This window comes from Electrona antarctica (assembly GCF_951216825.1).
Source record: "Electrona antarctica genome assembly, chromosome: 22".
Taxonomy (NCBI): domain Eukaryota; kingdom Metazoa; phylum Chordata; class Actinopteri; order Myctophiformes; family Myctophidae; genus Electrona; species Electrona antarctica.
In genome coordinates, this window is record NC_136805.1 from 20613024 (window position 1) to 20639077 (window position 26054).

Here is a 26054-nt window from a genome sequence, read left to right on the forward strand (position 1 = left end):
TCACAAGTTATCATACTATTATAATGATGATGTTTCTTGGCATCATCAATGTTAATACATATGTCTATTTGTTTTCATTACCGAGGCACTTTAGTGTCATTTGTTATTTCACTTTTTTCTTTGTGAAATTAGGTTGAGGTTAAGTAGGATCACACAAAGAGAAGGATTAAGGCAGACACAAAAAAGCCCCAAAAAGACTTTTAATAAGAGATAAGAGATATTTTTATTCAGAATTGTGGTTAATAGCTCATCAATACATACTGTCACTCATTCAGTGTGCATCATTCTACAAAATGATTGGAGATAGGCCTGTTAATAATAATATTATTAATAAGGATAAAGCATGGTTGGTAATTATCAGTTGGGGTAAGTCACGTGGCATGGTTTAGTATAGCTATTATTAACTGACAACAGAAAAAAGGAGAAATGACCCTGCTGTATCTGCACGAAAAGATTGCCTGTGTCAGTGTGGAACCACTGGGCCATTTTCTTTTCAAATCACATTTACACATCAATATCCCCAGTGTTCATTTAACTTTAAATATATTTTTCTTGTGTCCTAACAAACTGTATGATTCGATCTTCAGTGTGAAACCGAAGCTTATGAAAGTTCGACACTCTCACACACATCTCTGCCACATCCAGAGACAACCGCAACAAAAGCAGAACCTGGTAAGCAACCATGATATGCATCTGTGTCAATCTGTGGGTAGTGAGTGGTACATTTTCTGTTTACTTGATTTGGGAATTGTAATACAAGAATCGACTATTAAATCATTATTAAGGAACATGTTCAATTTTACAGCATGGCACTTATACCAAATTTACAATCAGAATTCTTTCCTATTTGTCATTCACCACTTGTTTTCTCTCCATTAATGATTGCCAATTTCTTTCCTATAGCTACCGAAAATGTGCATGATGTGATGGTGTTACGTGAAAATGGTACAGGTATGGAGTCTTTTGTTACAGATTGGGGACTATATACGTATCAGATTGCTTTTTATTAGTTCCCATCTTAATATGAGAAATATAAGTAAAGTTTGTTTAAAGCATTGCAATGAATTCGGCAAAAACATACAATTGAAAAAAATCACATAAACACTGACATTTATAATTCCTGCCTGTCATTTTATAATTGCATATTTTTCTTTCTTTCTTTTGCTTCAAACATCAAATTAAAATATCCTAGCCTACTGTATAACGATGACTTAAAAAAGAAAAAATCCCTTATCTCTTTGTCAGCTCCTCATAATGTAGATAGCAAACTGAGAACAACATAACTCTGAAATGGAGTACGGTGGATAACATTCTAACATACAGGATACAATACATTGAAAGTGGTTCCATTTGCACACTCTCAGTGTTACAGACCTGTAAGGGTCCTTTTGGAACCCACTCAAGGCACGCTGAGGGTCCCTGGACCCCACACCAGAAAACAGCTTTATTTAATATTAACTATATTTGCATCTAGTGTAAATTTAACTATTGGGCTGACTGTGCAGTTGATACTCTTTGTACTATAATCTAAAAATAAACATAATTTGTACAATAACAGCATGTCTTCTAATGGTGACAATTTCTCCACACCAGCTCCTGAAAATGTACATCACGTGACGGTGTTATGGCAAAATGAGACCAGTATAACTCTGCAATGGAGCAAGGTGGATAACATTCTAACATACAAGATACAATACAATGAAAGTGGTAACATCAACCCCACTGAGGAAGAAGTCAATGGATCAGCGGGACAAACAGTTGAACATGTGGTCTTAAATCTCACTAGTGGGACTACATATAACTTCACCCTCTTCACTGTGTCTGGTAATGTCAGCAGCTCTGGATTTGACTTTACAGCTGTTACAGGTAGGGGAGCATCTAATTACCATATCTTACTATGTATGTAGTTAGAACAGTGGTTCTCAGACTTTTTAATTACAAGGACCACCATAACTCTGAGCGTGTCCATTTGGTTCCATTTGCACACTCTCAGTGTTACAGACCTGTAAGGGTCCTTTTGGAACCCACTCAAGGTCCCTGGACCCCACACCAGAAAACAGCTTTATTTAATATTAACTATATTTGTATCTAGTGTCAATTTAACTATTGGGCTGACTGTGCAGTTGATACTCTTTGTACTATAATCTAAAAATAAACATAATTTGTACAATAACAGCATGTCTTCTAATGGTGACAATTTCTCCACACCAGCTCCTGAAAATGTACATCACGTGACGGTGTTATGGCAAAATGAGACCAGTATAACTCTGCAATGGAGCAAGGTGGATAACATTCTAACATACAAGATACAATACAATGAAAGTGGTAACATCAACCCCACTGAGGAAGAAGTCAATGGATCAGCGGGACAAACAGTTGAACATGTGGTCTTAAATCTCACTAGTGGGACTACATATAACTTCACCCTCTTCACTGTGTCTGGTAATGTCAGCAGCTCTGGATTTGACTTTACAGCTGTTACAGGTAGGGGAGCATCTAATTACCATATCTTACTATGTATGTAGTTAGAACAGTGGTTCTCAGACTTTTTAATTACAAGGACCACCATAACTCTGAGCGTGTCCATTTGGTTCCATTTGCACACTCTCAGTGTTACAGACCTGTAAGGGTCCTTTTGGAACCCACTCAAGGTCCCTGGACCCCACACCAGAAAACAGCTTTATTTAATATTAACTATATTTGTATCTAGTGTCAATTTAACTATTGGGCTGACTGTGCAGTTGATACTCTTTGTACTATAATCTAAAAATAAACATAATTTGTACAATAACAGCATGTCTTCTAATGGTGACAATTTCTCCACACCAGCTCCTGAAAATGTACATAACGTGACGGTGTTACGGCAAAATGAGACCAGTATAACTCTGCAATGGAGCACGGTGAAGAACATTCTAACATACAAGATACAATACAATGAAAGTGGTAACATCAACCCCACTGAGGAAGAAGTCAATGGATCAGCGGGACAAACATCATTTGATCATGTGGTCTTAAATCTCACTAACGGGACTGTTTATAACTTCATCCTCCTCACCCTGTTCAGTTATACCACCAGCACTGGATACCCCCTTAGAGCTGTAACTGGTAAGTGACTCTGGTTCCTTTACTTCTGTTATAGGCTACAAATAATTGAGACGTGTGTTTCATCGACAAGAATTGATATCTAAAGAAAAAGCATGAACCCTAGAAGACCCTAGTGTCTGTCCCACGAACATAAAAAACCCAATCTAGATTGGCTATTTTCAGCAAAGATATTTAGTATAAAAGGAGGAAACGAGGGGGTCTAATAATAATATGCCGGGGGGACTCTGTTGTAAGTAAAGTTAAGCCCTATATACTTTGTCGTATACAAACTATGTGTTGTAAGCTTGTAGTTATATTAACTTTTTTAAAGACTTTATAATGAAACGAAATATGGACACTAATGTGGTTAAAGTTTTGAAATATGAATTTGTAATCTAATCAATAAATCTGTAAGTGCAATATCCAGTGGTTGGGTTTTTTGTATGTTTCCTTACTTTCTTAGATTTAATGTAGTCCTACCGGTATGTATTTATGGGTCATAAATCATGTGACATATGACTAACCTAACTGTTTATTGTCTTATCATAATGTATTTGTATTTGTATTTTGCTGCTTATAATACAAATATCTTAATAGACTGACTAACCATCTGTTTCCATTCCAGCTCCTTGCAATGCACTGTATTTCAAAGCAGTTGACCAAAACGAGACCAGCATAACGCTGCAGTGGAGCAAAGTGAACAACATCAGTAATTATGTACTTAAGTTCAATGGAAATGAAACAGTTGTCAACGCATCAGGCGGAAGTGAAAGTGTGAAACTCCCTGTCTCGTCACTCATGATTGGAACTCTGTATAACTTCACTCTCTTGACTGTGTTTGAAGACGTCAACAGCAGTGGAGAAAACATTAGTGCAGCCACTGGTAAGATATCTTATTAAGTAGTTATATATTCCACGATTTCTAGTATCACAGTGAGTATTATTACTATTAGTAATAATTAGTTTTAAAGGTGCTGTAAGTGATATTTTATGGTTAAGATTGAAAGTAGAAAGTTAAAGCTCTATATTCTGACAGTAATTGGATCGATATACACAGACATTTTATTATATGAATTGGCCTTGAATTAAACTTTTAGTGTGTGCCTCTGACACACTTTAATGGACAGATTTTCATGTGATGAAATACTGTACACCATTTCAAAATGCACAGTATGCTGAACCTGTCCATCCATCAGGTCTAAAGTATTACTTGCTTTATTAGGGAAATTTACATGTAAGCTACTTCAGCTTATTATGGTAGGACTATTATCACTTTGTATTCTATGATTAGGGATACTATCTCTCTCTCTCTCTCTCTCTCTCTCTCTCTCTCTCTCTCTCTCTCTCTCTCTCTCTCTCTCTCTCTCTCTATATATATATATATATATATATATATATATATATATATATATATATATATATATATATATATATATATATATATATATAAAATAATTTCTAAATACAGACCTCAGACTAATGGCCATGTGTGCAATACAATATAATACTACCCTTTTCCTAATTTCCCTTTTTACTTCTATAGCTCCACGCATGGTAGATCAATTCAAAGCAGTTGGGCAAAATGAGACCAGTATCACTCTACAGTGGAGAAAAGTGAACAAGAGCGACTATGTACTTGACTTTAATGGAAGTGAGACATACCTCACTGCAGAAGATGAAAGTGAACCATTTACATACACTGTGTCACCTCTACATGCTACAAATGAATATAATTTCACTGTCGTCACTGTGCTGAACAATGTTAACAGCACTGGGCAAACCATCTCAGCAGTCACAGGTAAGTAAGATGTGGTTCTCATTTTCTTGTCAAGGAACCCAAAGCGATATGTAATTGGCCATGAACTGAACCCCTATTTGAAGACATGTTCCGTGGCCATGTACTATGAAAGTGAATTGAAAGCTTGCGATTACTTTAGTTCAGTTAATGACTTCAGACTTTCCTTATTCTCCTACCAGCTCCCTCAAATGTGCCTCGTGTCTCCACAAAACGCTTTTTGACCAATGTGACCCTGCAGTGGAATAAGGTCCATGAAAACACCACTTACATACTAGAGATTAATGGGAGCAGTATACTCATACCCAATCAGAGCTCAGTTGTGACCAGTGGTGAGCTGACATACACAGTCAAGCATCTCAAGCCTGGAACAGAATATAATTACACTCTCTACACTGTGTTCAAAGATGTCAACAGCAGTGGCTTTGAAGATGTCACAGTCACAGGTATAGTACTCATAATTATTTGTATATAATATAGGATATTGATTATGTTGCGACTAGCGTTTTGTTTAGGCGTGAAAGGATTACTCTGAATGTCTCATGTCATGTTCACAGTAGATGGTCATCAGTTCAAGTCTTATTACACGTACAAATGTTTTTATTTATTTACCACTCTTCATAGTCATAGACTGTACCGCATCACATTGGATTTCTGACAACTCATCAATCAAAGCAACGATTGAGGGTGTATTCTCATATGGAAACGCCACTAATGGATCAGGAACGCATCTGAGTCCAGGAGGTAGCAATGTGTCCTTTACTGGCTTGTACCCTGGCTCTACCTATGAGGTGGCTCTGTGGTACAAAGTGGAGGGACTTTCAGAATCATATCTACAGTGTGAACACAGCATAACCATAAGTGAGTCTAACTCTAAAATATCAAATTAATTTGTCCACATTATACGCTGTTTTAGAAGTTAGTACTGACATGAGCCTATTAAGGACAGTCGACTTGTTTTGTTCAGTTCCCCCAGATATTCAAGTACACTGTGACCAAGGGGCTGCTGCTTATGCTATTTTTCTGAGCTGGGATGTGCCGGAAGGGCGGTGGACCCAAGTGGAGGTGAATGTGACCGGAGATCATTACACTGTGGGAGAGAACAACGAGCTCACAGCAACTATTACTAGGTTACAACCTGCCAAGACCTACAAAGTGTCTGCAGTGTTTGCAGTGCAGTTCACAGAGTCTGGGATCTTGCGGAAGTTGCAGAGTAAAGTCGCGGAGACGACTTGCTCCACTTATAAAGGAGGTGCGTGACAGACAGACCTATTGCATTACATTATTTTCTGTCATCAGTTTAGACTAAAATCACACCCTCACTTTATCTTTTATAATTTCTGAAATTAGATGAATATAGTACATCAACTTAGTATTTTATGCAAATCTCAACGCAGAGCACCCCTAAACCAAGATTCATTTCTTGTAGGGGTCATAGCAGGATCTGTGATGGCCGTGCTGCTATTCTGTCTCCTGGTTTGTTTGGCTGTCTTCATTTGGCGCCGGAAACCAGATATTTTCAGGTTAATAATAGTTCATAGTTCATAGTTAATAATAATAAAAATAAAAACACCTCAAATATACTCTGAGAGAATACATAAATGGTTCATTCATATTGTTTCCTTCTCCCTCCGCAGGAAGGAATCATCATACATGGGCAGTTCCAAACGATCTAGTGTAAAATTCAAGTATGTATATGTATGCATGAGAATCAACGCTTTCAGTGTGGTGGAAAACACAAAAGCAGGGAAAGGCCTATGTAAGTCAGGGATACAAATTCACAAAAAATGATCCATCCATTGTTTTTCCAGTGATATTCCTGTGGAGAAGTTTCCGGATTACTTCTATGAAATGAGTAGGGATGAAGACAGAGCATTCAGCGAGGAATACGAGGTACTGTTCTGGACGCTGGTAATATAATACAGCCAGGTGACTCTGTTTGCTTACTGTATTTCTTCCATGTGTACATTTTGCTGTTGGGTGTACAGTTGATCTGTCTTTTGTATGTTGATTGTAGATTTAAATGCTAATTGCTAAATATATATTTCAATTATTATTTTCATGCAGAGGTTCATTCCAGTGGGAACGGAGCAGACACAGAAAACAGCAGATCTCCCAGAGAACAAGTCAAAGAATCGCTTCACCAATGTGCTGCCATGTAAGTCGGTCACATGAATGCTTGCTACATCATTCTATCAGCACTGCAGCTATATGAAGGCTTATAATGTTTTTGTCTGGTTTTAAAAGTGACTTCCTACTACTATGTAACCAAATAGTGTATTATGCCATTTGACTACACACACCCTACTTAGCCTGGTTCTTCATTTGTCCCACAATGCAATGCTGGACTTTGATTAAACCAAACTATTGGTTTCTCATTCTAGATGACTGGTCTCGGGTGAAGTTATCTACAATGCAACATGATGAGACCTCTGACTACGTCAATGCTTGTTATATGCCAGTAGGTGGTGGAACTTGACATCTGATCTGTTCGCTTAACCTTAAACTCTCTAAAAGTGCATTGTCCCATGATCTTATTTCCAGTTTATCTGTAAGAGAGCTAAATTAATGTCTATTTGTATTTACTATCGACCAGTTTGCCAGTAAGATAGGGTTTTCCATCCAGAGATGAAAGATCATAATGACCACTGTGTGAATGTGGCTAATTAGTTCAACTGCCGTTGTCAGTAAATTACCAATAATAGTATATGCTCGCATTCTAGATATTATCGTTGCTGTCGGGCAGAAACTTTATTGTAAGGGAAAATAACCAATCTACAAGCTTGCAATGCATTGTATCACATTACGTTGTCAGCTTATAGGATCTGCAATTTTCAGTGTTTATGAACATAAATGTGAGTTTTTAGAGCTTGTGACAAAATCATAAATAACTACTTCCATTGGAGCAGTTTCTTTTCCTTTTTCCTTTTCTGAAAAGTAACAGTTTACAAGATTTCTGCCCGACAGCAATAATATGTGCATATGACTTTAGATGTTTTTTGTTCTTAGGGTTATGGCAGTACCAGAAAGTACATTGATGTTTTTTGTTCTTAGGGTTATGGCAGTACCAGACAGTACATTGATGTTTTTTGTTCTTAGGGTTATGGCAGTACCAGACAGTACATTGATGTTTTTTGTTCTTAGGGTTATGGCAGTACCAGACAGTACATTGATGTGTTTTGTTCTTAGGGTTATGGCAGTACCAGACAGTACATTGATGTGTTTTGTTCTTAGGGTTATGGCAGTACCAGACAGTACATTGATGTTTGTTGTTCTTAGGGTTATGGCAGTACCAGACAGTACATTGATGTGTTTTGTTCTTAGGGTTATGGCAGTACCAGACAGTACATTGCTGCTCAGGGTCCTCTACCCTCCACAGTCAATGAATTCTGGAGGATGATATGGGAGCAAAGCGTGAAGGGCGTGGTCATGGTAACCAACTGCACTGAGGGGGGACGGGTGAGTTTTCAAGGAATGTCAGATAGTCCTATATTGTCACATTTATATCAAGAAAGTAAAGATTAAAAACTCAATAATCCATTGAAAATAATCGGTGCTCATGTTGTATTAGCTGACATGGAATGTTTTACATTTTTAAAATAATCAAGACTTTCTGGTTGGCTTTTTTTTCACCCAGTGTTGGTAGGACACTGGGTGAAAAGTAACTGAAGTTAATTTGCAATTATCTCCCCTGAACACTCGTTCAGTGGTAGAAATGTAGTCTGTCATGCAGCTGGGATTCAGATCTCAGATAGGACATACAGTAAAAGTTTATTACAAAAATAACAGCTCACTGAAATGTTGTAGGCTGGATTACCTATCTCAGTCAAGCCAAGCTGATTTTCATACATAGAAATGAATTGAATCTAATGGCTTCATTGAAAATAAAATGGAAAAACAACTATAGCTTTGGGAAATTCGCGAGTAATGTCAAGTATACCATCAGTTGTACACTACAGTCAATGGGCTAAACACAGCGGTGTGTTGTACCTTTATACGCTATATACATAGTATGCTGTGCCGAAGTTTGAAAAAAAGCATATACCGTCTGTTTCATCCATCCACGTGCCACGTATAGCCTATATGTGCGCATGTCGCACAGGGAATAATTATGGTATACCGCCTGAACAAAACTAGGCTACAGCATTGGCTAAACATGCCATACCATCGTTATGTTCCTTGGTTCGTTATAGTGTTGGTACCCAGATTTTGACTTTTAAATCAGTTTATAGCTTAGTTCATAGCTGCTTGGTCACATTTTATTCCACACATTGATGTCACTTGTTATAATATTCCTAATAATTTCAAAAACAACTTAATTATGTTACGTGGTGTGAACGCATAATTCTAAATCTGCAAATGAATATATACTAAACATGTTAATTAGATGATGAAATCATAATTTTCTGTTTGTTCACCCACCAGAAATGAACAGTGCTGAACAACAGTGTCAGCATTATGTTATATTCATATTCAATATTGTCCATCGTGCTTTTTGAATCCTACAAGTGAAGCCACAGTGGACAACTAGAAAGGTCGCAATTTTAAAAAATTGCAAAGTGTGGTTGCCGCAGTCGCTTACATAGTCCAACTCAAAAATACTTGAGTTGGACTTTTAGATCTTCCCATCTTAAGTGAATGGGGAAAATTAATTTACTAATTAATTAATATCAATTAAACTATACAACATTTCTCTTAGCAATGAGCAAGCACACCATTCCCGATGAAGTCGTCGATTTGACATATGCCTCAAGTGCGTACAGTCAAAACTGTGGGAGGAGTAGCGTTTCAAAAAAAGTCTTACTCTAGTAAAAATAAAGTGTTACAATTACAATAGTCTGGCAACCACACTAATAATAAATAAAGTGTTACAATTACAATAGTCTGGTTGCCCACACTAATGAATGAAAAGAAAAGGTAAGGGCCCATAGGCAACCACACTAATACAGTGTTACAATTACAATAGTCTGGTTGCCCTTTGGGCAACCACACTAATAATAATAATAATAATAATAAAGTGTTACAATTACAATAGTCTGGTTGCACTAACTAGCTTTGGGGATGCGTCAGAGCTGGATTCCTGAATGGGAAATTCTGGGCACAAGCCCTGCAGGGCCCAAAGAGCAGGGTGGCACTGTAGAAAATTAGGCCAATTAAGTCAGAGGCATTCACCCTGGAAATCTTAATTATAGCGGCTCTCATATAATGTTATGTATTGTTACATATACAAATAATAAAGTGGTGAAAGAACATAACCAGCTGATCAGTCAGTCTATCATATGATTCTAAAGTAAAGGGCCCCAGCACGAAAAGCTACTATAGTGTACCCACATACGGCCTGTTTTGAAACCGAATATACAAAAGATATTTTGACACTACTTTTCTTTCACTTAAAGGAGGAAACTGATGACAAAAAGATACAAAAAGAGAGAACTATGACTCATTTCGACTTCATGTTGACATATCCATGGTGCAGTAGATCATATCATGGAGATGCGGTCCGGTACGCTCTTAACCCATTTAGACCTGAAGACGTTTCTGCAAATGTCTTCTAAATCCTGACAGTTTTCTGAAAAGCCTATGTTTCTATGTCAGTCGTTCTTAAAGTTTTTCATGTCAAGGACCCCAAAAATATATGTAATTGGCCGCCGACCCCATCTGAAAATATGTTGTTCCAGGGATCCCCCATGAAGCAAAGATTGAGTTAAAAACGACTCTGACAGAATATATATTCAAAGATTTGCACCACATTTTCTCGATTTTTCAAAAATAGCAGACCTACAAGCTCGTAGCGCGGCACTCAGTGCCGCGCTATGAGCTTGTAGATCTGCTATTTTTCAATAGCTAAAGTATAACATACAATTTGATAGCATACAGTAGATCACCCAGGTTTTATGGTTTTTCAATCCCCACACGTGTATGTATAAGTGTTGCAACACTTAAAATGCAGAATATGAAATTTTAACGGTAATATCGTATATCGTATCGATATCGCAATATTTGGCATAAATACAGAGATATGAAATTTTGTCCCATAGAGTAGACAGAGTTACGACAACTCCGTTCACTTCATGGGGCCAGTCCTCTTCTACATAGACTTCTATTGGCGAATAGGGACACCGGAAGTTTACAGAATCTATTGTAGTCGATAGGGCTCGCGCGAGTACATGAACCACGTGACCGGGCTGTTTTCTGCCCCCTCAATGTCGCAACTCTGTCTATACTCTATGGCTCTGTTGTAATCCAAACGTACATGCGTGTGGGGATAGGGTGGCCTGGCTGGGTGTATGACTTGACTACCGCGGCCTGAATGATTCAGCCCTGCAGCCCTGGTGTGAGATATGATCTGGACAACAGATGTCAATATGAAGTTGAGGATAACATTGACCACTTCTGTGTCTTAGTCATACTTCTCTCTCCTTTCTTTCGTAATCTTTTTTTGTCAGACGGACAGCTTGGTCATATACTTCTCTCTTTGTTGACGTTTTGTTAACTCATCCTCCTGCCGTTAACCCAGTGGTGGAAAGTAACTTTACTTTAAGTACATTTACTCAAATACTGTACTTAAGTACAATTTTGAGGTATTTGTACTTTACTGTACTTTACTTGGACTGTATTCCATTTGAAAATAGCTGCTCTACAAGCTCACAATGCGTCGCGATGCGATGCATTGTGTGCGACCTCTCTTTTCTATTCAAATATGAATATAAACTGAAAAAGTGCAAAGTGTGGTTGCCGCAGTCGCTTACATAGGCCCCTCCCACTAATAGGAAAAAATACTTGAATGTGAGAAAATGCGAAAATCGCATTTTCCCATTCATGTCAATGGGGAAATTTAATTCACTAATAAATTAATATCAATTAAACTATACAACATTTCTCTTCAAAAAATACAAGCACATCCTTCCCGATGAAGCCGGTCAATTTGAGATATGGCTCAAGTGCGTGCTGCCAAAACTGTGGGAGGAGTAGTGTATCAAAAAAAAGGTTACTCTAGTGGAATAAAGAAAGTGTTACAATTGCAATAGTCTGGTTGCCCTTTGGGCAACCACACTAATAAAGTTTCTATTTTATTCTGTTTCCAACATTTCCATCTCCCAGGTCAAATGTGATCAGTACTGGCCACTGGATTCCACTCCTTGCCGATACGGAGACTTAATTGTCACCATCAATTCTGAGCACAGGGGAACCAACTGGACAATCAGAGAATTTGGAGTGAAACATGTAAGAGACATCTCAAACACTATTGAGCAGATGGTGACATTATGACACAAAAATATGCTATTGTTACAGACAGAATGAATGAAAGTTGCAAACATCTACTGTCATAGTCAAAATGTTTGGATTTGTTTCAACACTTTATTCTGCTGGTATCGGATACTGCCGTTATTGCTGTGGTAGCATTAAACAGGAACTTGTGAATGTGTGTGTGGGATTCTTCATCACAGATGGAAACCTCAGAGGAACGCACAGTGAAACAATTCCACTTCACAGCCTGGCCAGACCATGGAGTCCCAGAGGGAACAGAAGCTCTAATCCAGTTCAGGGGGCTGGTCAGGCAGCACATAGAGAGCGAGGGGGCCAGGGCACCAACCGTGGTTCACTGCAGGTACACTACATTGACTACAACACTGATATTCCTGTTGAGGGCATAGCCATCATTTTCCAAGAAGACCAGGACAAGGAGCCTATATGTATAACAATCTGTGTGAAGTGAGTGGTGCAATGAGTGAGTGAGTGAATTTTAAATGCTGGAAATGCAAATGTGAAACAGTACCAATGTATAATTTGGCATTCTCGTAATGCTAAATATGTTATACATTTTCAGTCCAGCCCACCCCAATATTCGCAAAATCTAGTAAATAATCTTGTGTCATGTCAGGAGTGGAAGAAGTCCACCCTGGTAAACTGCTCCAAGCTCTGGCTAAACAAATACAAATCATTCTGTCTCTCTGTCAGTGCTGGAGTGGGGAGGACCGGTACCATTATTGCCCTGGATGTGCTACTCCAGCAGCTAGAGCAGGAGGGGAAAGTGGGTGTAGCTTCCTTTGTTCACAAGATGAGACTGAGTCGGCCACTCATGGTGCAGACAGAGGTAAGACTTTAACCACTAAAGACCCTTGCTTAGTAAAACCTTGAAAATGACAGAACACGCTTACCGTCGCCGAAAAGTGTCTGTGCCCCAAGATTGTGTTAATAGTTGTCTCGATAGTTATAGATCACCAATTTTAACATGCTCAGGGACTATAAATGCAAATTAGCTTTTTTGCAATTCTCTCTGGCTCATTTACATTGCTGTGTGAAATGTTGATTTTGCACAATCCCTGTTAAAAAAGGACGCTGGAGTTCAAGTGGTTAACAGAGCTGTGCGAAATGACTTAATCACAATTATTTCAAACTTTTCCCTCTATTACGATTAATTAATTATTTAATTGAAAATAGCAGATATACAAGTTAACAGTGCATCGCACTGTGGCCTTGTGAGCTTGTAGATCAGCTATTTTGACTTTGTACACCACCATTGTATGACATATAAAACTAGTTTAAATGGTCAATCATGATTTGTCAATTCATCCATATAAGAAATAAAATATATACACCTGCTTTTCAATTCTTAATCTACAAGCAATATTAAGTTATTGGTTCTAAATATATATTCACATATACCATGAGCTATGTATACACTTGATGCCCAGGTGAAGCTTATACAAGATTTCTAGTAACTCGGGTCTATTCTTCCTTTCAGTCTCAGTATACATTCCTGCACCAATGCATCTTGAATTTCCTGGAGTCAAAGTCAACACCTGAAGAACCCCTATATGAGAACGCAGAGATGATATATGAAAATGCAACAGCACTTAAAGAGTTTCATCAATCGACCAAGACAAATGTTTGATCATTAAGTAATAAACTCTACATTCAGATATGGTACCACTGTATCAAGTTAACTATAATGTAATTCACATCTGTATAAACTATTGTTACTATTGCTTTTGTAAGTATCATTCTAATATAATTTGAATTTTAAGTATTCTATAATATTTTGTGAGCGTATACTCAGGGAAATCATGGCACTTTTTTTTAGGGGGGGGGGGGGGGGGACTATTGCCTTTTTCCTTTATTTACAATAAAATGTAAATTACATGAGAATAAATAATTGTATGAAAAAACAAAAAACATTTTTGGACAAACTTTTCCCCCCACAAAACCTGCAAAGGAGATGAAACATTCCATCTCTTGATACATTTCAGTTTAGCATACCTCTGTGGCCTACTGGCAGTGAGTGTTCATACAAAGGTTAGTGCTGATCTGTCCAGCACTTTGCAAGATTATCTCCGTGCACACACCGGCACACCATGGCAGGACCAATGCCATTGGTTCCCAAGGCTATTTACACACAAACCCTCTGACAGCTAGCCTCCTGCAAAGCCACACCATAAAAACCTACACAGTGGAAAAACGGCTCTCTGTATCTCTGATACATGATCAATGAACTTGATGGCTTCTATTCCAAAGCCTCAGTGTTGATGGCCACTCTGAAACAACCTTTGAGGGTGCATACGGCATAGACTGATTGTGTTTTAAAATCCCGAGTTCAGTACTGTAGTTGATGAACTGCCTGAAGACTAAATAGTCCCAATATTTCGCTACAATTTACAAACCTAGGCACCGGAAGTTCAACTCCCAAGAAAATTCAGAGAATACAAGGTATAAATTGTATATATATATATATATATATATATATATATATATATATATATATATATGTATGTACATATATTTATATGTATAAATGTATGTGCAGAGCAACTGAGTCAGAAAATGACATCATTACTGCTGTGACTAACCCTGTATACAGCTTGTATAGATTCTCTTCCAAATTGTGGAAGCACTGGCAGGCTTGTCTGCATGCTAGACATTGAAAAACTGTATTTTATTTTTTTGTACTGTACTTGTGTGATTTCTGATGTGTACTGTTTTCTATGTATTTTACTCTTCTGTGATATGGATCTCCCTGGGTCTGAAATAAAGCATTGATTGATATAAGTATTGTTTGGTCTACATAATATTAAAATACTTTACACAGTATTCTATAGACTTAAGACTATAACATAGTGAGCCTGAGCCATCCAGGTTAGCTATGTTGCTGATGTCAAGTCAGTATGCATGCAGCCTTGGAATCCTGTTACTAAAGTTCATTCATTCAATAACCCAGTAATTTACCGAAATCCAGTTCAATGACCCTTTTGAGACAACCTCAGTTTCGTCGGTCCGAAGGCGGGGCAGGAACAGAGAACTTCTTAGCAATATTGTGCAAGACACAACATGCCTTGATGACCAAAACCTTTTTGTCCAAAGCACTTTCTTTGGCAAAGCCCAGCTTCAAAAGGCACCCAAAACGCCTCTTCAAGGAATACAGAGTCTTCTGCATGACACTGTGAAGTTTGGCATGAGCAACGTTGAAGGACTTGTCATCTTCATTTAAGGGTTGTACAACAGGAGGCAGGACGTGTTTACTCAAGGCATAGTCCTTCCCAGCTTTAAAAGATAAAGAGGAAGGAGTTAATAATACTCTGTGGAAAGCAAAGCAGGGTTATTGAATCAGACAGTTTAGTGCTGTGGATAATGTTAACTATTCTTTGCACTTGACATAACAAAGCAATAAAAATGAATGTTGTATTTCTGCGTTATGCAACTAGACAACCTCCATCCTAAATCATGCGAGCTCAGTTCTGTCCAATGAGCAAAGTAAAATTGTTTGTGTGGCTTTGACTAGGGCTGGACTGGACTAGGCCTATCTCACACTACAGTGAGGATAGCCGCAATTTACAACACTAGATTTTTTTAATAATGGGGTGAATCTAGAGTTGCAATACCCTCCATTGACAGCTCATTGATCCAAATCGAATTTTCAATCTGCAAAGCGGTTGTTACATAAAAATCCACCGTAGACATGTTATGAGCTACTTTCTGGAGTTTCTGCTAATAAATTCAGTGGTGTGATATTTTTGAGCGATGGGCACAACATGTCTCCAACATGTAGCTTTGTGTGTCTGTCTGTCTCTATGTTTAGAGTACCAACAGGTGAGAAAGTGGCGTTGTTGAGCTTCACACTGTGCACAGGTTCATGATGGGAAGCTGAGTTTTTAGTGTAACACCAGTCTTTTTCAGCATGAGTGTCTCTGTGTTTGTCTGTACAGGAGTTCAGTACAGTAAGACGCCTGAGGGCGAGTGCATGCATCTGCCTGGGTGACAGCAGACTGCTGGGCGAACGCTGGCACTTTGGAATGGGGGGTCAGATCAACATATCTGCCTGGGTGACAGCAGACTGCTGGGCGAGCGCTGGCGCTTTGGAATGGGGGGGGGGGGTCAGCTCCATATATGGAGATCTAAGGGTTTGAGGTCAGATGTAGAGTTGCTGGCCAATATCATCAGGGATCTCCATCCCTGATGTCACGTGATCCATCCCTGATGTCACATGCTCTCTCACCCCGAGGGGTCAACCAACACACACACTGACGGGAAATGCACGATTGCATAGCAATTCCATTACAGTATAGTTCCACCGCTCACTTCACAGGTGTGATTCTTTTTGTGTTGGGATTTGGACGCACTCGTTTTTATTAACGGCTCGTGCTGCTGCCTTCTGCATTATGTGCAAATCAAATCAGGTGGTATGCAAGTCAAGGCCTAGCCCGTCTCCGGACCCCCCGGGTTGAGCTCCTTTGGACCCCTACCCCGTAGGGTCCGGTATCTCCGGCTTCAAGCGACATGGGATGCAATCTGACTTTCCCTGATTTACCCCTGTGCTGCGCTGTCGGTGTGACGCTGACATATTCCAAAAGCAGCATATGAACGCTATAGGAGACAACGAACCCTCTCACCCCCCCCACGAACGGCTCAGAAGCCGTTAAGTATTTTTAATGTTTGTACGACCGTTTTGGCAGCTCTGAAATTCTTCCTTATTGACATCCCATTGTCCTGCCTCCAGCGCCGGAACTGGCTATCTGCGCGTTGGCGCTGGAGGCGGGACAATGGGATGTCAATAAGGAAGTCAAGAGAGAATTTCAGAGCTGCCAAAACGGTCGTACAAACATTAAAAATACTTAACGGCTTCTGAGCCGTTCGCGGGGGGTGAGAGGGTTCGTTGTCTCCTATAGCGTTCATATGCTGCTTTTGGAATATGTCAGCGTCACACCGACAGCGCAGCACAGGGGTAAATCAGGGAAAGTCAGATTGCATCCCATGTCGCTTGAAGCCGGAGATACCGGACCCTACGGGGTAGGGGTCCAAAGGAGCTCAACCCGGGGGGTCCGGAGACGGGCTAGTCAAGGCCGTTCAGTCAGTGACTACAAGCTCTTTCAAACTCCAACACTTCACCTGCACAGAATTTCTTCACAGAAAGTAGCTCATGAAAACAAACACTTTGCAGATTGCCCTACAGCTGCAATGTTGGAAAGCTGTGATGTAGCCTATCATGTGCGTGTTAATTTACCAATAACCCGGTATAAATCTCCATCCACGTCTCCCTCCAATTCAATTTTCCTAAGAGATGAATCCCAGATGTCTTGTGGTGGGGTACTTCCCGCACGGCAGTTCTCTTCCACGCTCAGTAGGTTTCCATCGCAGTCGCATATCATTTGGATTGCGACTGTTGAGTGACCGAAGTTGTTCTGAAAAACTTGCAGGGCTGCCGTGTCCGATGTTTTGACCTTGAATTGCGCACACTCCAGGACGCCCAGCACCTTCGGTATCCCACAGAATCGCTCCATTTCGGACGCAACGTTGGCTCGGTCTTCGCCACCGAAAGGGAACGCGATAAAGTGATCGGCCATCCCCGAAATGACTTCAGACACGATGCGGATGACATCGGCGCAATCGACCCGTTTCGTGCCGGTTTTTTCTTGAATTGCGAGCGACAAAACGCCATGTGCGTAGTAGTTGAGCGTGATCATGATCATGCCGTCCGCGGACACCCCGGGTTTGGTCATTTGGATCTCCCGCTGCGTGCGGCCACGAATGTTGTCAGCGATGAACGAGATGCAGGCTCTGTTGAGGTGAAACGTCTGGAATAAAGCCTCGTCGTCGAAGTCATCGAAGCTGACCTCCGATGTCGAGTCACCATCATCCACAACACCGCTGCTCTCCATTAGTTCATTCTGAACCATCAGCCAAATGGTGGGATTAAAAAAGGCCATTGTTCTGTTGTTGTTCCGTCTATCGTAAAAAAGTAGTGAGGAAAGAGGAAGACACCGGAAGTACATGTGTTCAACGGAAGTGATTGCCACGAAAATAACTAATCTACAAGCCGACCAGCTGAGCTTTGTTAGCTTGTAGATCAGTTATTTGTTGGCGACACCGCTGTACGGCGGGCGGATGCACTTCTACTCTGTTAAATTTAGCAGCTTTAATTTAAGTTTTGATTGATTGGAATGTTTTTTTTACGATTGGTACAGGCAAGGATTAAATGTGATATATAACTAAATAACGCTTCTTTTGTTACATGTTTTCAAAAGTAGCCACATTTGTTGAGCCTATGCCTATCATGTATTGTGTAAATATAATCAAGTCCAACCAAGGTGTATTGATTTTTTTTATTTTTTTTTTTACATTTCCCATCATTGCCATAATCACTATTTGGTTGAATGACAGACCAATTTAATCAGATTAAATAATATAAGCATACAGCATAGAACCAACCATATACTTTATTCATTCATTGGATGCACACTCTGGTATAGCCTGGTTTGTGATATTAGTCTGGCTTATTAGCCAGGCTAACTCTGGTACACACAGTCATGAAGCCTACATTTGTCTGATTTAGGCCTACTGGCGAACATCTTTTATAAGACAAATGTCATTCAACTTTTTCAGCTGGAAATAATGTAACCCATGAGCAATTCAACAAATTCAACTTTGATTTCCTTTTTTATAGTGGTCCTTCAAAAAGCACTTGTGATAAAGATAACATGTAATGGAGGCAAAAATAATTTACAAGAGCAATAAACGTTATTGTCAAAGGACATCAGTGCACTGAAACAGTAAACTTCATGGAGAATTTCATGATTATAAATAACTAGGCTATAAATAAATAAAACACAAATAGAACTATATCTGTGATAGCTCAATATTAGCCGACCAATACATTGGTCAGCTAAGTTATGACTTTGGTAGTCTTGCGTTACCAGACTGTTGCCTCTTGCAATTTCCGAATAGTTGTCTGGCTACACGAGACTATAACTTTGGAGACAAGTAAAACATTTTGTTGACTTCACTGATGTCAACATCCTTTAGCCTGGGTATCCCCCCTTTCTGGCAGTCATCCATCCTCTGTGCTTTGGCATAGGTATCTGTCATGATCCAGAGACAAATACAAGAGTTTAGGCTGGGAGGGAAATATTAGAACGCAAGAAACTCCTGCCCACAATCTTGTTCTATTTTTAACCTCATGTACACAACTGCTACTATAATTATGCCATATGTATGTCTCAGAACATTTGATTGCTTGACTGTTTGTTTGCTTGCTGTTCCTTATAATCGCCATTCCTTTCCTCCTCCCACTACCTGAAAAAATGCAAATGCCTGTACTAAAAAAACCCGATATGAAATATGATGACAATAATGCTCATTATGATTCACAGGCATAACTAACCTGTGATGTTGTCCACTGAGTCGAGTGGAGCAGTATTGCACATGTTGATCCCAAACAACAGCACCACAGCCACGGTTAATGCAACCAGCAAGTAGATTGGAACAGCAAGGGCCCAGTATCTACACAACATGCAAATCAAGATGTATCACCATAACCCATTAAAGACTTGAGGCTGATTCTACAAATTCTTCTGAATCAGTAGTTCTCACACTTTCAAGATTCTTCAAAAAAGTTCAAAAATATTCAATGAAAATTCTAAAATTACATAGATGCTTTCTCAGTTTTAATGGTTACTGAAAATGGAACACATGGATTAAGATCTCTTTTTCAAGTGGGAACTAGCCAAGAGGCAGAAATAAAATTACACTTCAATGCGGCATCGTAGATGACAAATTACAGAACAGACCATGAATTTGATACACCTCAAAGTACCTATAACATATAATACAAAAGATGTCCACGTAGTTCCTATTAAATACAAAATAAAGCTGAATCATAAACATACAAATAAATCACATTGCAGCATGTGATGAGGCACTTTCCATATAGTAATACAATATTTTATCAATTTGTTTTAAAGCGAAGTCACATACCGGTATTTCCCAATTCCCATAGCCATACTTACTTTTGAGGCCAGTATGTAAGCCCTACTGAATGAAGCCACTCATCTGGAATGTACGCCCATAGACAATACACAACTGCAGAGTAAGAGTGACATGTTTATTAATTTATATATATTGAATGTAACTGAACATAGGTGTGGCTGATCTATTGTAAATAATGAAAGTTCACAAGAACACAGATGGATTAAAGCAAGCTACAACATATTTGTCAGTACCTTTTATAGAAAAATACATGACTGACTTACAGAAACCAAACTGGGAACCAAGATACAGAACAAAGCCATAGATGGCCCTCTCGGGTAGGGGAGAGGGAGAATTCGCCACCATCATCTGAAACAACAATAAAGACTGAATAACACAATTTTAATACTTCCAAGTCAGCCAGGATACCACCCATGGGCCATGACCAACATTTGCATTTTAAAACAAAATGTCAGACACCAGAGGGACAAAAACAAAGAAAAGCTCTCATTTGGCCCTTGCCAAACAGCTACTCACCCTCAACTCTTCTCAATATATTCCAAGATATTTATCCAAGATCCAAGTTAATAGATATATAGCTAGCTTTACTAAACGGTTTACATTTCTGAAAAACGACCAACCAAGGATCTAACCAGAGTTTAAAATAAGGAAATAACATCTATGTCAAAGACCCTCCCACTGGTCCAATGCGATATTATGCTCGTAATGCAACGTACGTTGGTCACAATGGCAGTTCCATATTATGCTAATAAATACGGTTGCCTATTTATGTCTACTATGTATATAGGATGTATATAAAATAAGTAATTCAATAATTTTAAACATGGGTAATTGTTGACTTGCTGTGTACGTGAGAATAAATACTAGTATTTGTTATCGCATGTTACTACAAATGATTCCGACGAGCACGTCTTGATGTAACACACACCACGGAAGTACACAACACAGCATGGCACGCTTGTTTCAGCACTCAGCAGCAAGTAAGTAAGTAGACTAATAGAGTACTACAGTAACTTCGACAACATGTTGGGAAAAAATAACTCAGTTATTGTTATCGGAATTGAGTAGATTTTAGAGTCTAAGAAAAATAAAGTGTGACAGAACTGAGTGACTAGTTTTGCGTGGCTTGAAACGTGGAGGTAGCTATAGTTACAAGTTAGCAAGTCTGCATGCAAGCGGTGTGCAACGTTACTCTAGAACCAAAAAGATACAAAAACAAACCTCAGAGACGATCATGTCAAATGTAAAGCCAAACAAATCAGCCTCTGCTGCCACAGCTAAAGCAGGGCAATCTGGAAAGAAAGGCAACGCCAAGGAGAGAAAGCGATCCTGGATGCAAAATAAACACTACGCTAAAAAGAATAAGCCACCCCCCAAGGACCCAGGGAAGCCTAACATACCTCCCAAGGATGCCCAGGAGTTCTCTGCCAACTGGAAGCAGTTGTTAGGGGTAAGGGTTTGGACAGCTGTCATATTTTAATCTTTGGTTGTTTCACCACCATAACAGTATTATTTCAATCATTTACTGTACTTGTTCTGAATGTTATTTCCTATTTCCTGCAGCTGCTTAAGGACAATCCACCAGAGAAGAAGGAGCCCATGAAGCAGAGTCCTGCTTTAAAAACAGCAGGGCCACTGACAAACCCCCCAAAAGATACCTCTAAGAACCACACCACTCACACACAATCAAAGACTATAAAAACAGGGGAAAATGCATCTATTCCTAACAAACTCGTGCCAGAGGACTCACAAGTGAATGTCAATGGTCCAGCTGCCTCAAATCAACCGCAATCTAAAGCCATCAAAAGGAAACAGGAGGGTGGAAAAACATTTTCGGATCACACAACCAAGAAAAAGAAAGTTGCACCGGAAGAGAAGAAGCCCACAGAGTAAGTATACAGCTCTAAATTCATATATTTTGCTATAAAGCTGCAATAACATGTCACATTTCATGAACCCCAACATCCCTGACCGGCATCTCAAAAGATGTGAGCCAAAATTTATGTATGAACATTCAGCAAAAATAGCAGATCTACAAGCTCACAATAATAAATAATATGGCAAAACTAACTGCTACAACTTGTCCTGCATCATTCTTGGAAAGCAGTTATTTTCAACGAAATAACTTTTTTATTACCGTGCAGCACAATATAAATGAACTGTTGAGCTAACTGTGAAGCTAAGAAACATTTCCGGCAGCTTCTGTCACTGACGCACTCTTTTCCGCTGTGCCGTAGAGCGGACCTTTGGTTTGACGACGTTGACCCTGATGACGTCGAGGAGGCGTTTGGAGCAGAGGCGGCAGACATTATGAGGAAGAAGAAAGGCATTCAGAAGTCCTCCTCCAAGGACACAGAAAGTGCCCTGGTCAAAGAAAGAGCATTCGAGGGGTGAGTTACAGCACACTGTCAGCTACATTAAAATAATACTATGCCATGGGCATGTGATGTTCTACTGTGCTGTATTCTTTAGAAACACTAATATTGAAAGCGGAAAAACTAAAAATACAAAGGGATTTACTTTTTTGTATCAGTAGTAACTGCTATTACTAGTACTACCAGTACTAACTGTCTATTATTGTCTTGCCCCTGAAACAGAAGACAATAGCCTTTTTTATTCATAAATTAACCCTTATTTAACCACATAGAGACTTTGTGAGATTTAAAAATGTATCTTTTAAGAGATAAATCACAAGAGCAGATACATTAGGATTAATACGAGGCCCTTACCATCTAAGCTCCTCACACATACAAGGCATTGGGATAACAAAACGGTAGTGATCAAGGCACTTTTTTATCTTCTGTTGTCTACTATGGCAACCATCAGCATCACAAGAGCAGTGGCCATGGACTGTGAGATGGTGGGAGTGGGGCCTGATGGAGAGGACAGCATAGTGGCACGCGTGTCCCTCGTCAACCAGTTCGGGAAGTGCATCTACGACAAATACGTCAAGCCCACAGAGGAAGTCATAGACTACAGGACGCCGTTCAGTGGCATCCGACCAGAGGACATAGTAAATGGTAATTTGACAACGTTCATATTTGTGCTTCTGAAATTCACTTGACACAAATGCCAAGACCTTTTTGTCACTCTGTGGTCACGTTTTCCTTTTAGGTCAATATTGCTTCATATTTTTAAGCTCCTATGCACAGCTTATTGTGCGTATGTGTGTCTGTCCGTTTAGCACGGAATGTACTCAGCTGATTGGCTGAGCATGGAATGTTATGTATGATGATAAGCTCACCCCTCACTCACACAAGTGTGATTTCTTTCCTAATACACTATGTTCTGAGTTGGTATACATGCGTCTTCCATGTCATTCTGTGCTGTAGGGGAGGAAGTGCTTACTGTCCAGAAGGAGGTTGCTGATATCCTGAAGGGTAGAGTTCTGGTGGGCCATGCTGTACACAATGACATAAAGGTTAGCCTGCTGCCTAATGGCCGTGACCAGACCAGCTTCAGTTGTTGTTTTTAGCAGTGATGAACCAACTCTAAATTCTCTTTCAGATTTTACTCTTGGATCACCCCAAAAAGAACATTAGAGACACCCAGAAATATAAGCCTTTTAAGAAGGAAGTGAAGGTACTGAAATATTACCCTACTTGCTGCAGAGGATTTTGTGTTTCGGCTCCTGAGATGATTTGTTCTGACTGAGTAATGGGATGTTTTGTTTTTCTCTCTTTTAGAGTAGTCGACCCTCGCTGAAACTCCTCAGCAAGAAAATACTTAATGTGGATGTCCAAAAGGGGGAACATTCATCCGTAAGTTAACCTCAAAAACAGTCCTCTTTGACATTCCTATACTTTTCCAAATTAATTGTGATATTGGCCACCCATACAGCCTTTATATTGAATTATTATTCATTATTTGCTCAGCTTTCTCATGAGAAGTCTCATGTAAAATGATCTTTGAGGCTAACGCTAACCATTGTCTTTCTGTACTACAGTTACGATGAACATCACTGCATGAATTGGAATGTAATGAACTGCATATTAATATAACTACCCTATAATCTTTAATTGATTTATACATATTTTTCTCTCATCTGCTATTTTTCTTCTATTGTGACTGAGAGCAATGCACCACATCACATTGTGGTATGTGAACTTACTTCAAACTGTGATGTCATTACTCTATCTATTCCATTGATTTCTAGGTCCAAGATGCCCAGGCCACCATGAGGCTGTACACAATTGTGAAGAAAAGGTGGGAAGCAGACATAAGAGATAAATATAGGAAAAGAGAATCATACAAAGAACATAAAAAGGAAGCCCCAGTCCCTGGTGAACACGTTTAACCATCTCACCTGGCCCTGGAAGGACCATACCAGTCTAATTTTGACTTCTAACCCAAGTGTATCAGTGTAGTAGATCTCACACTATATTTAAACTGTCATTCACTGCCCTTGATTTTGAAACGGTGTTGAAAATCAGTATGCGTCTCTAAGGTTTTTAGGTATTGGTAATTCAAAAAAGAGTTCCTTACACATTCGCTGCATTTCAAACTGACATTTTTAGCTTTAAACAATACAGTGAGATAACACTGACAGAAATGTTCAAGTACATTCTGTAAAATTTATTGAAAACAAACCAAACACAATCTCTAAAAACGAAAGCAATTTGGGGTCAATGTGGCCTTATGTAGTAACACTGGTATGGTTCTTTAAAAGGGAACCAGTCTGCAAGAAGAGAGATGTTGCTACTGGACCAAGGGGTCAAGGACCCAAGATGATGAGTTTGTTTGCAGTAGGCAAAGCCATGATATGCACACTGTCAGCATATGCAGTTGTCCTTGGTGAGGATGTAATAATAATAAACTTTGTTTTAAAAGGCCATAAAGAGCTTTACACTCACTAAGACAACACAATCAGAAATTAAAATCGTTTGGAAAATGGAAATGCCTGCCAGTAAAGTAATTTACTGAAAATGCAGGATACCCAGACTAGTTTAAGATCTGTTTTAAAATGGTATGCTGTGGTCAAATTAGGCCAAACTTGTACACATGGACCAGCAATCTTATTAAAGATTAATTAGCCCATGACAATTTAGTTTTGAGCTGTGTTTCAGGTATATTTTATATATTGTACGTTGAAGAATTGTCTCCCACACCATGGTTTTGTATCTCAATCCTTTTGGTTTGGAGCAGGTGCTGACTTCTGGAAACTATCATGATTCATGAATAAAAATGTAAGAGAAATCAACAATTTATTTTTCAAGGTATGGAAACGGAACAATTTTGCATAAAGAGTTAAGATGAAAGCAATTCTAGAAACATCAGTGCTTGATTGTCCAATCTCCAGATTACATATCGAAGACAAAAACAAACCAAATTCACATCACTACACAGATTGTTAAAGCGAGAGGTGTCAGGTTACCGGGTATTTTATAATGGCTGAGCGGCGTAGTGAGACCCGACGTGATAGCGGAGGGTCTCCTACCCTGCCAGCCATTATAAAATACCCGGTAGGCTGGGACCTCACGTGGCTTACTTTTCTAAAACGGTTACAAACATTTAGCATTATTAATGTCATAAAACTATTAAATTCACAAAAGTAGTTATGCAGCCCAGTCACGTGACCATGTCCATTCCTTCTCTAAGCTTCCTTGGTTATCACAAGGAAGCTTTGAGAAGGAAAGGAAATGGTCACGTGACTGGGCTGTGCCATGACACCTTCATGCCATGGACATTTTCATGGGAGCAAAACTCACACCGGAAGTTCAATGAATACATGGCAGTGAATGGAGCCGGCTGGACCAGCTCATAACAAACATCATTTCTGAACAATTGAGACCTTTGTCATATAATCGGTTCAAGAATATAAACGAAGACAAATCACAGGTTGTTTTCTAATCACTTGCTTTTCGATGTGCACAGTATATAATTTTATCTGAGGATCTAAACAGCAGGAGGTATCGTT

The 26054-nt window shown here is 39.3% G+C and overlaps 4 protein-coding genes across 4 annotated transcripts; 2 read left to right on the forward strand and 2 right to left on the reverse strand.

Annotated features, from left to right (window-relative positions):
- Positions 1–1559: 1559 nt before the first annotated feature.
- Positions 1560–14926, forward strand: LOC306915028 (receptor-type tyrosine-protein phosphatase H-like; the record flags this gene model as incomplete). The annotated part of the gene is made up of 18 exons (XM_079492274.1): positions 1560–1866; positions 2212–2484; positions 2830–3105; positions 3710–3967; positions 4628–4882; positions 5062–5325; positions 5504–5740; positions 5847–6131; positions 6309–6402; positions 6517–6567; positions 6691–6772; positions 6947–7037; positions 7264–7340; positions 8204–8338; positions 11981–12103; positions 12328–12488; positions 12839–12974; positions 13626–14926. The coding sequence occupies 18 exons, from the start codon at positions 1560–1562 to the stop codon at positions 13773–13775; spliced, it is 3255 nt and encodes a 1084-aa protein (XP_079348400.1). The 3' UTR covers positions 13776–14926.
- On the reverse strand, positions 13936–18268 carry LOC306915960 (putative nuclease HARBI1). Its single transcript, XM_079493654.1, has 2 exons — positions 17376–18268; positions 13936–15418 (listed from the first exon to the last, which is right to left on the reverse strand). Exons 1-2 carry the CDS (start codon positions 18142–18144, stop codon positions 15138–15140), a joined length of 1050 nt encoding a protein of 349 aa, XP_079349780.1. The 5' UTR covers positions 18145–18268; the 3' UTR covers positions 13936–15137.
- Positions 18269–18789: 521 nt separating this feature from the next.
- On the reverse strand, positions 18790–20843 carry pigp (phosphatidylinositol glycan anchor biosynthesis, class P). Its single transcript, XM_079493662.1, has 5 exons — positions 20654–20843; positions 20401–20485; positions 20158–20230; positions 19533–19651; positions 18790–19230 (listed from the first exon to the last, which is right to left on the reverse strand). Exons 2-5 carry the CDS (start codon positions 20483–20485, stop codon positions 19115–19117), a joined length of 393 nt encoding a protein of 130 aa, XP_079349788.1. The 5' UTR covers positions 20654–20843; the 3' UTR covers positions 18790–19114.
- Positions 20844–21071: 228 nt separating this feature from the next.
- On the forward strand, positions 21072–25372 carry rexo4 (REX4 homolog, 3'-5' exonuclease). Its single transcript, XM_079493651.1, has 8 exons — positions 21072–21587; positions 21701–22026; positions 22375–22527; positions 22964–23157; positions 23470–23558; positions 23645–23719; positions 23824–23898; positions 24294–25372. Exons 1-8 carry the CDS (start codon positions 21372–21374, stop codon positions 24432–24434), a joined length of 1269 nt encoding a protein of 422 aa, XP_079349777.1. The 5' UTR covers positions 21072–21371; the 3' UTR covers positions 24435–25372.
- The last annotated feature ends 682 nt before the right edge of the window (positions 25373–26054 follow it).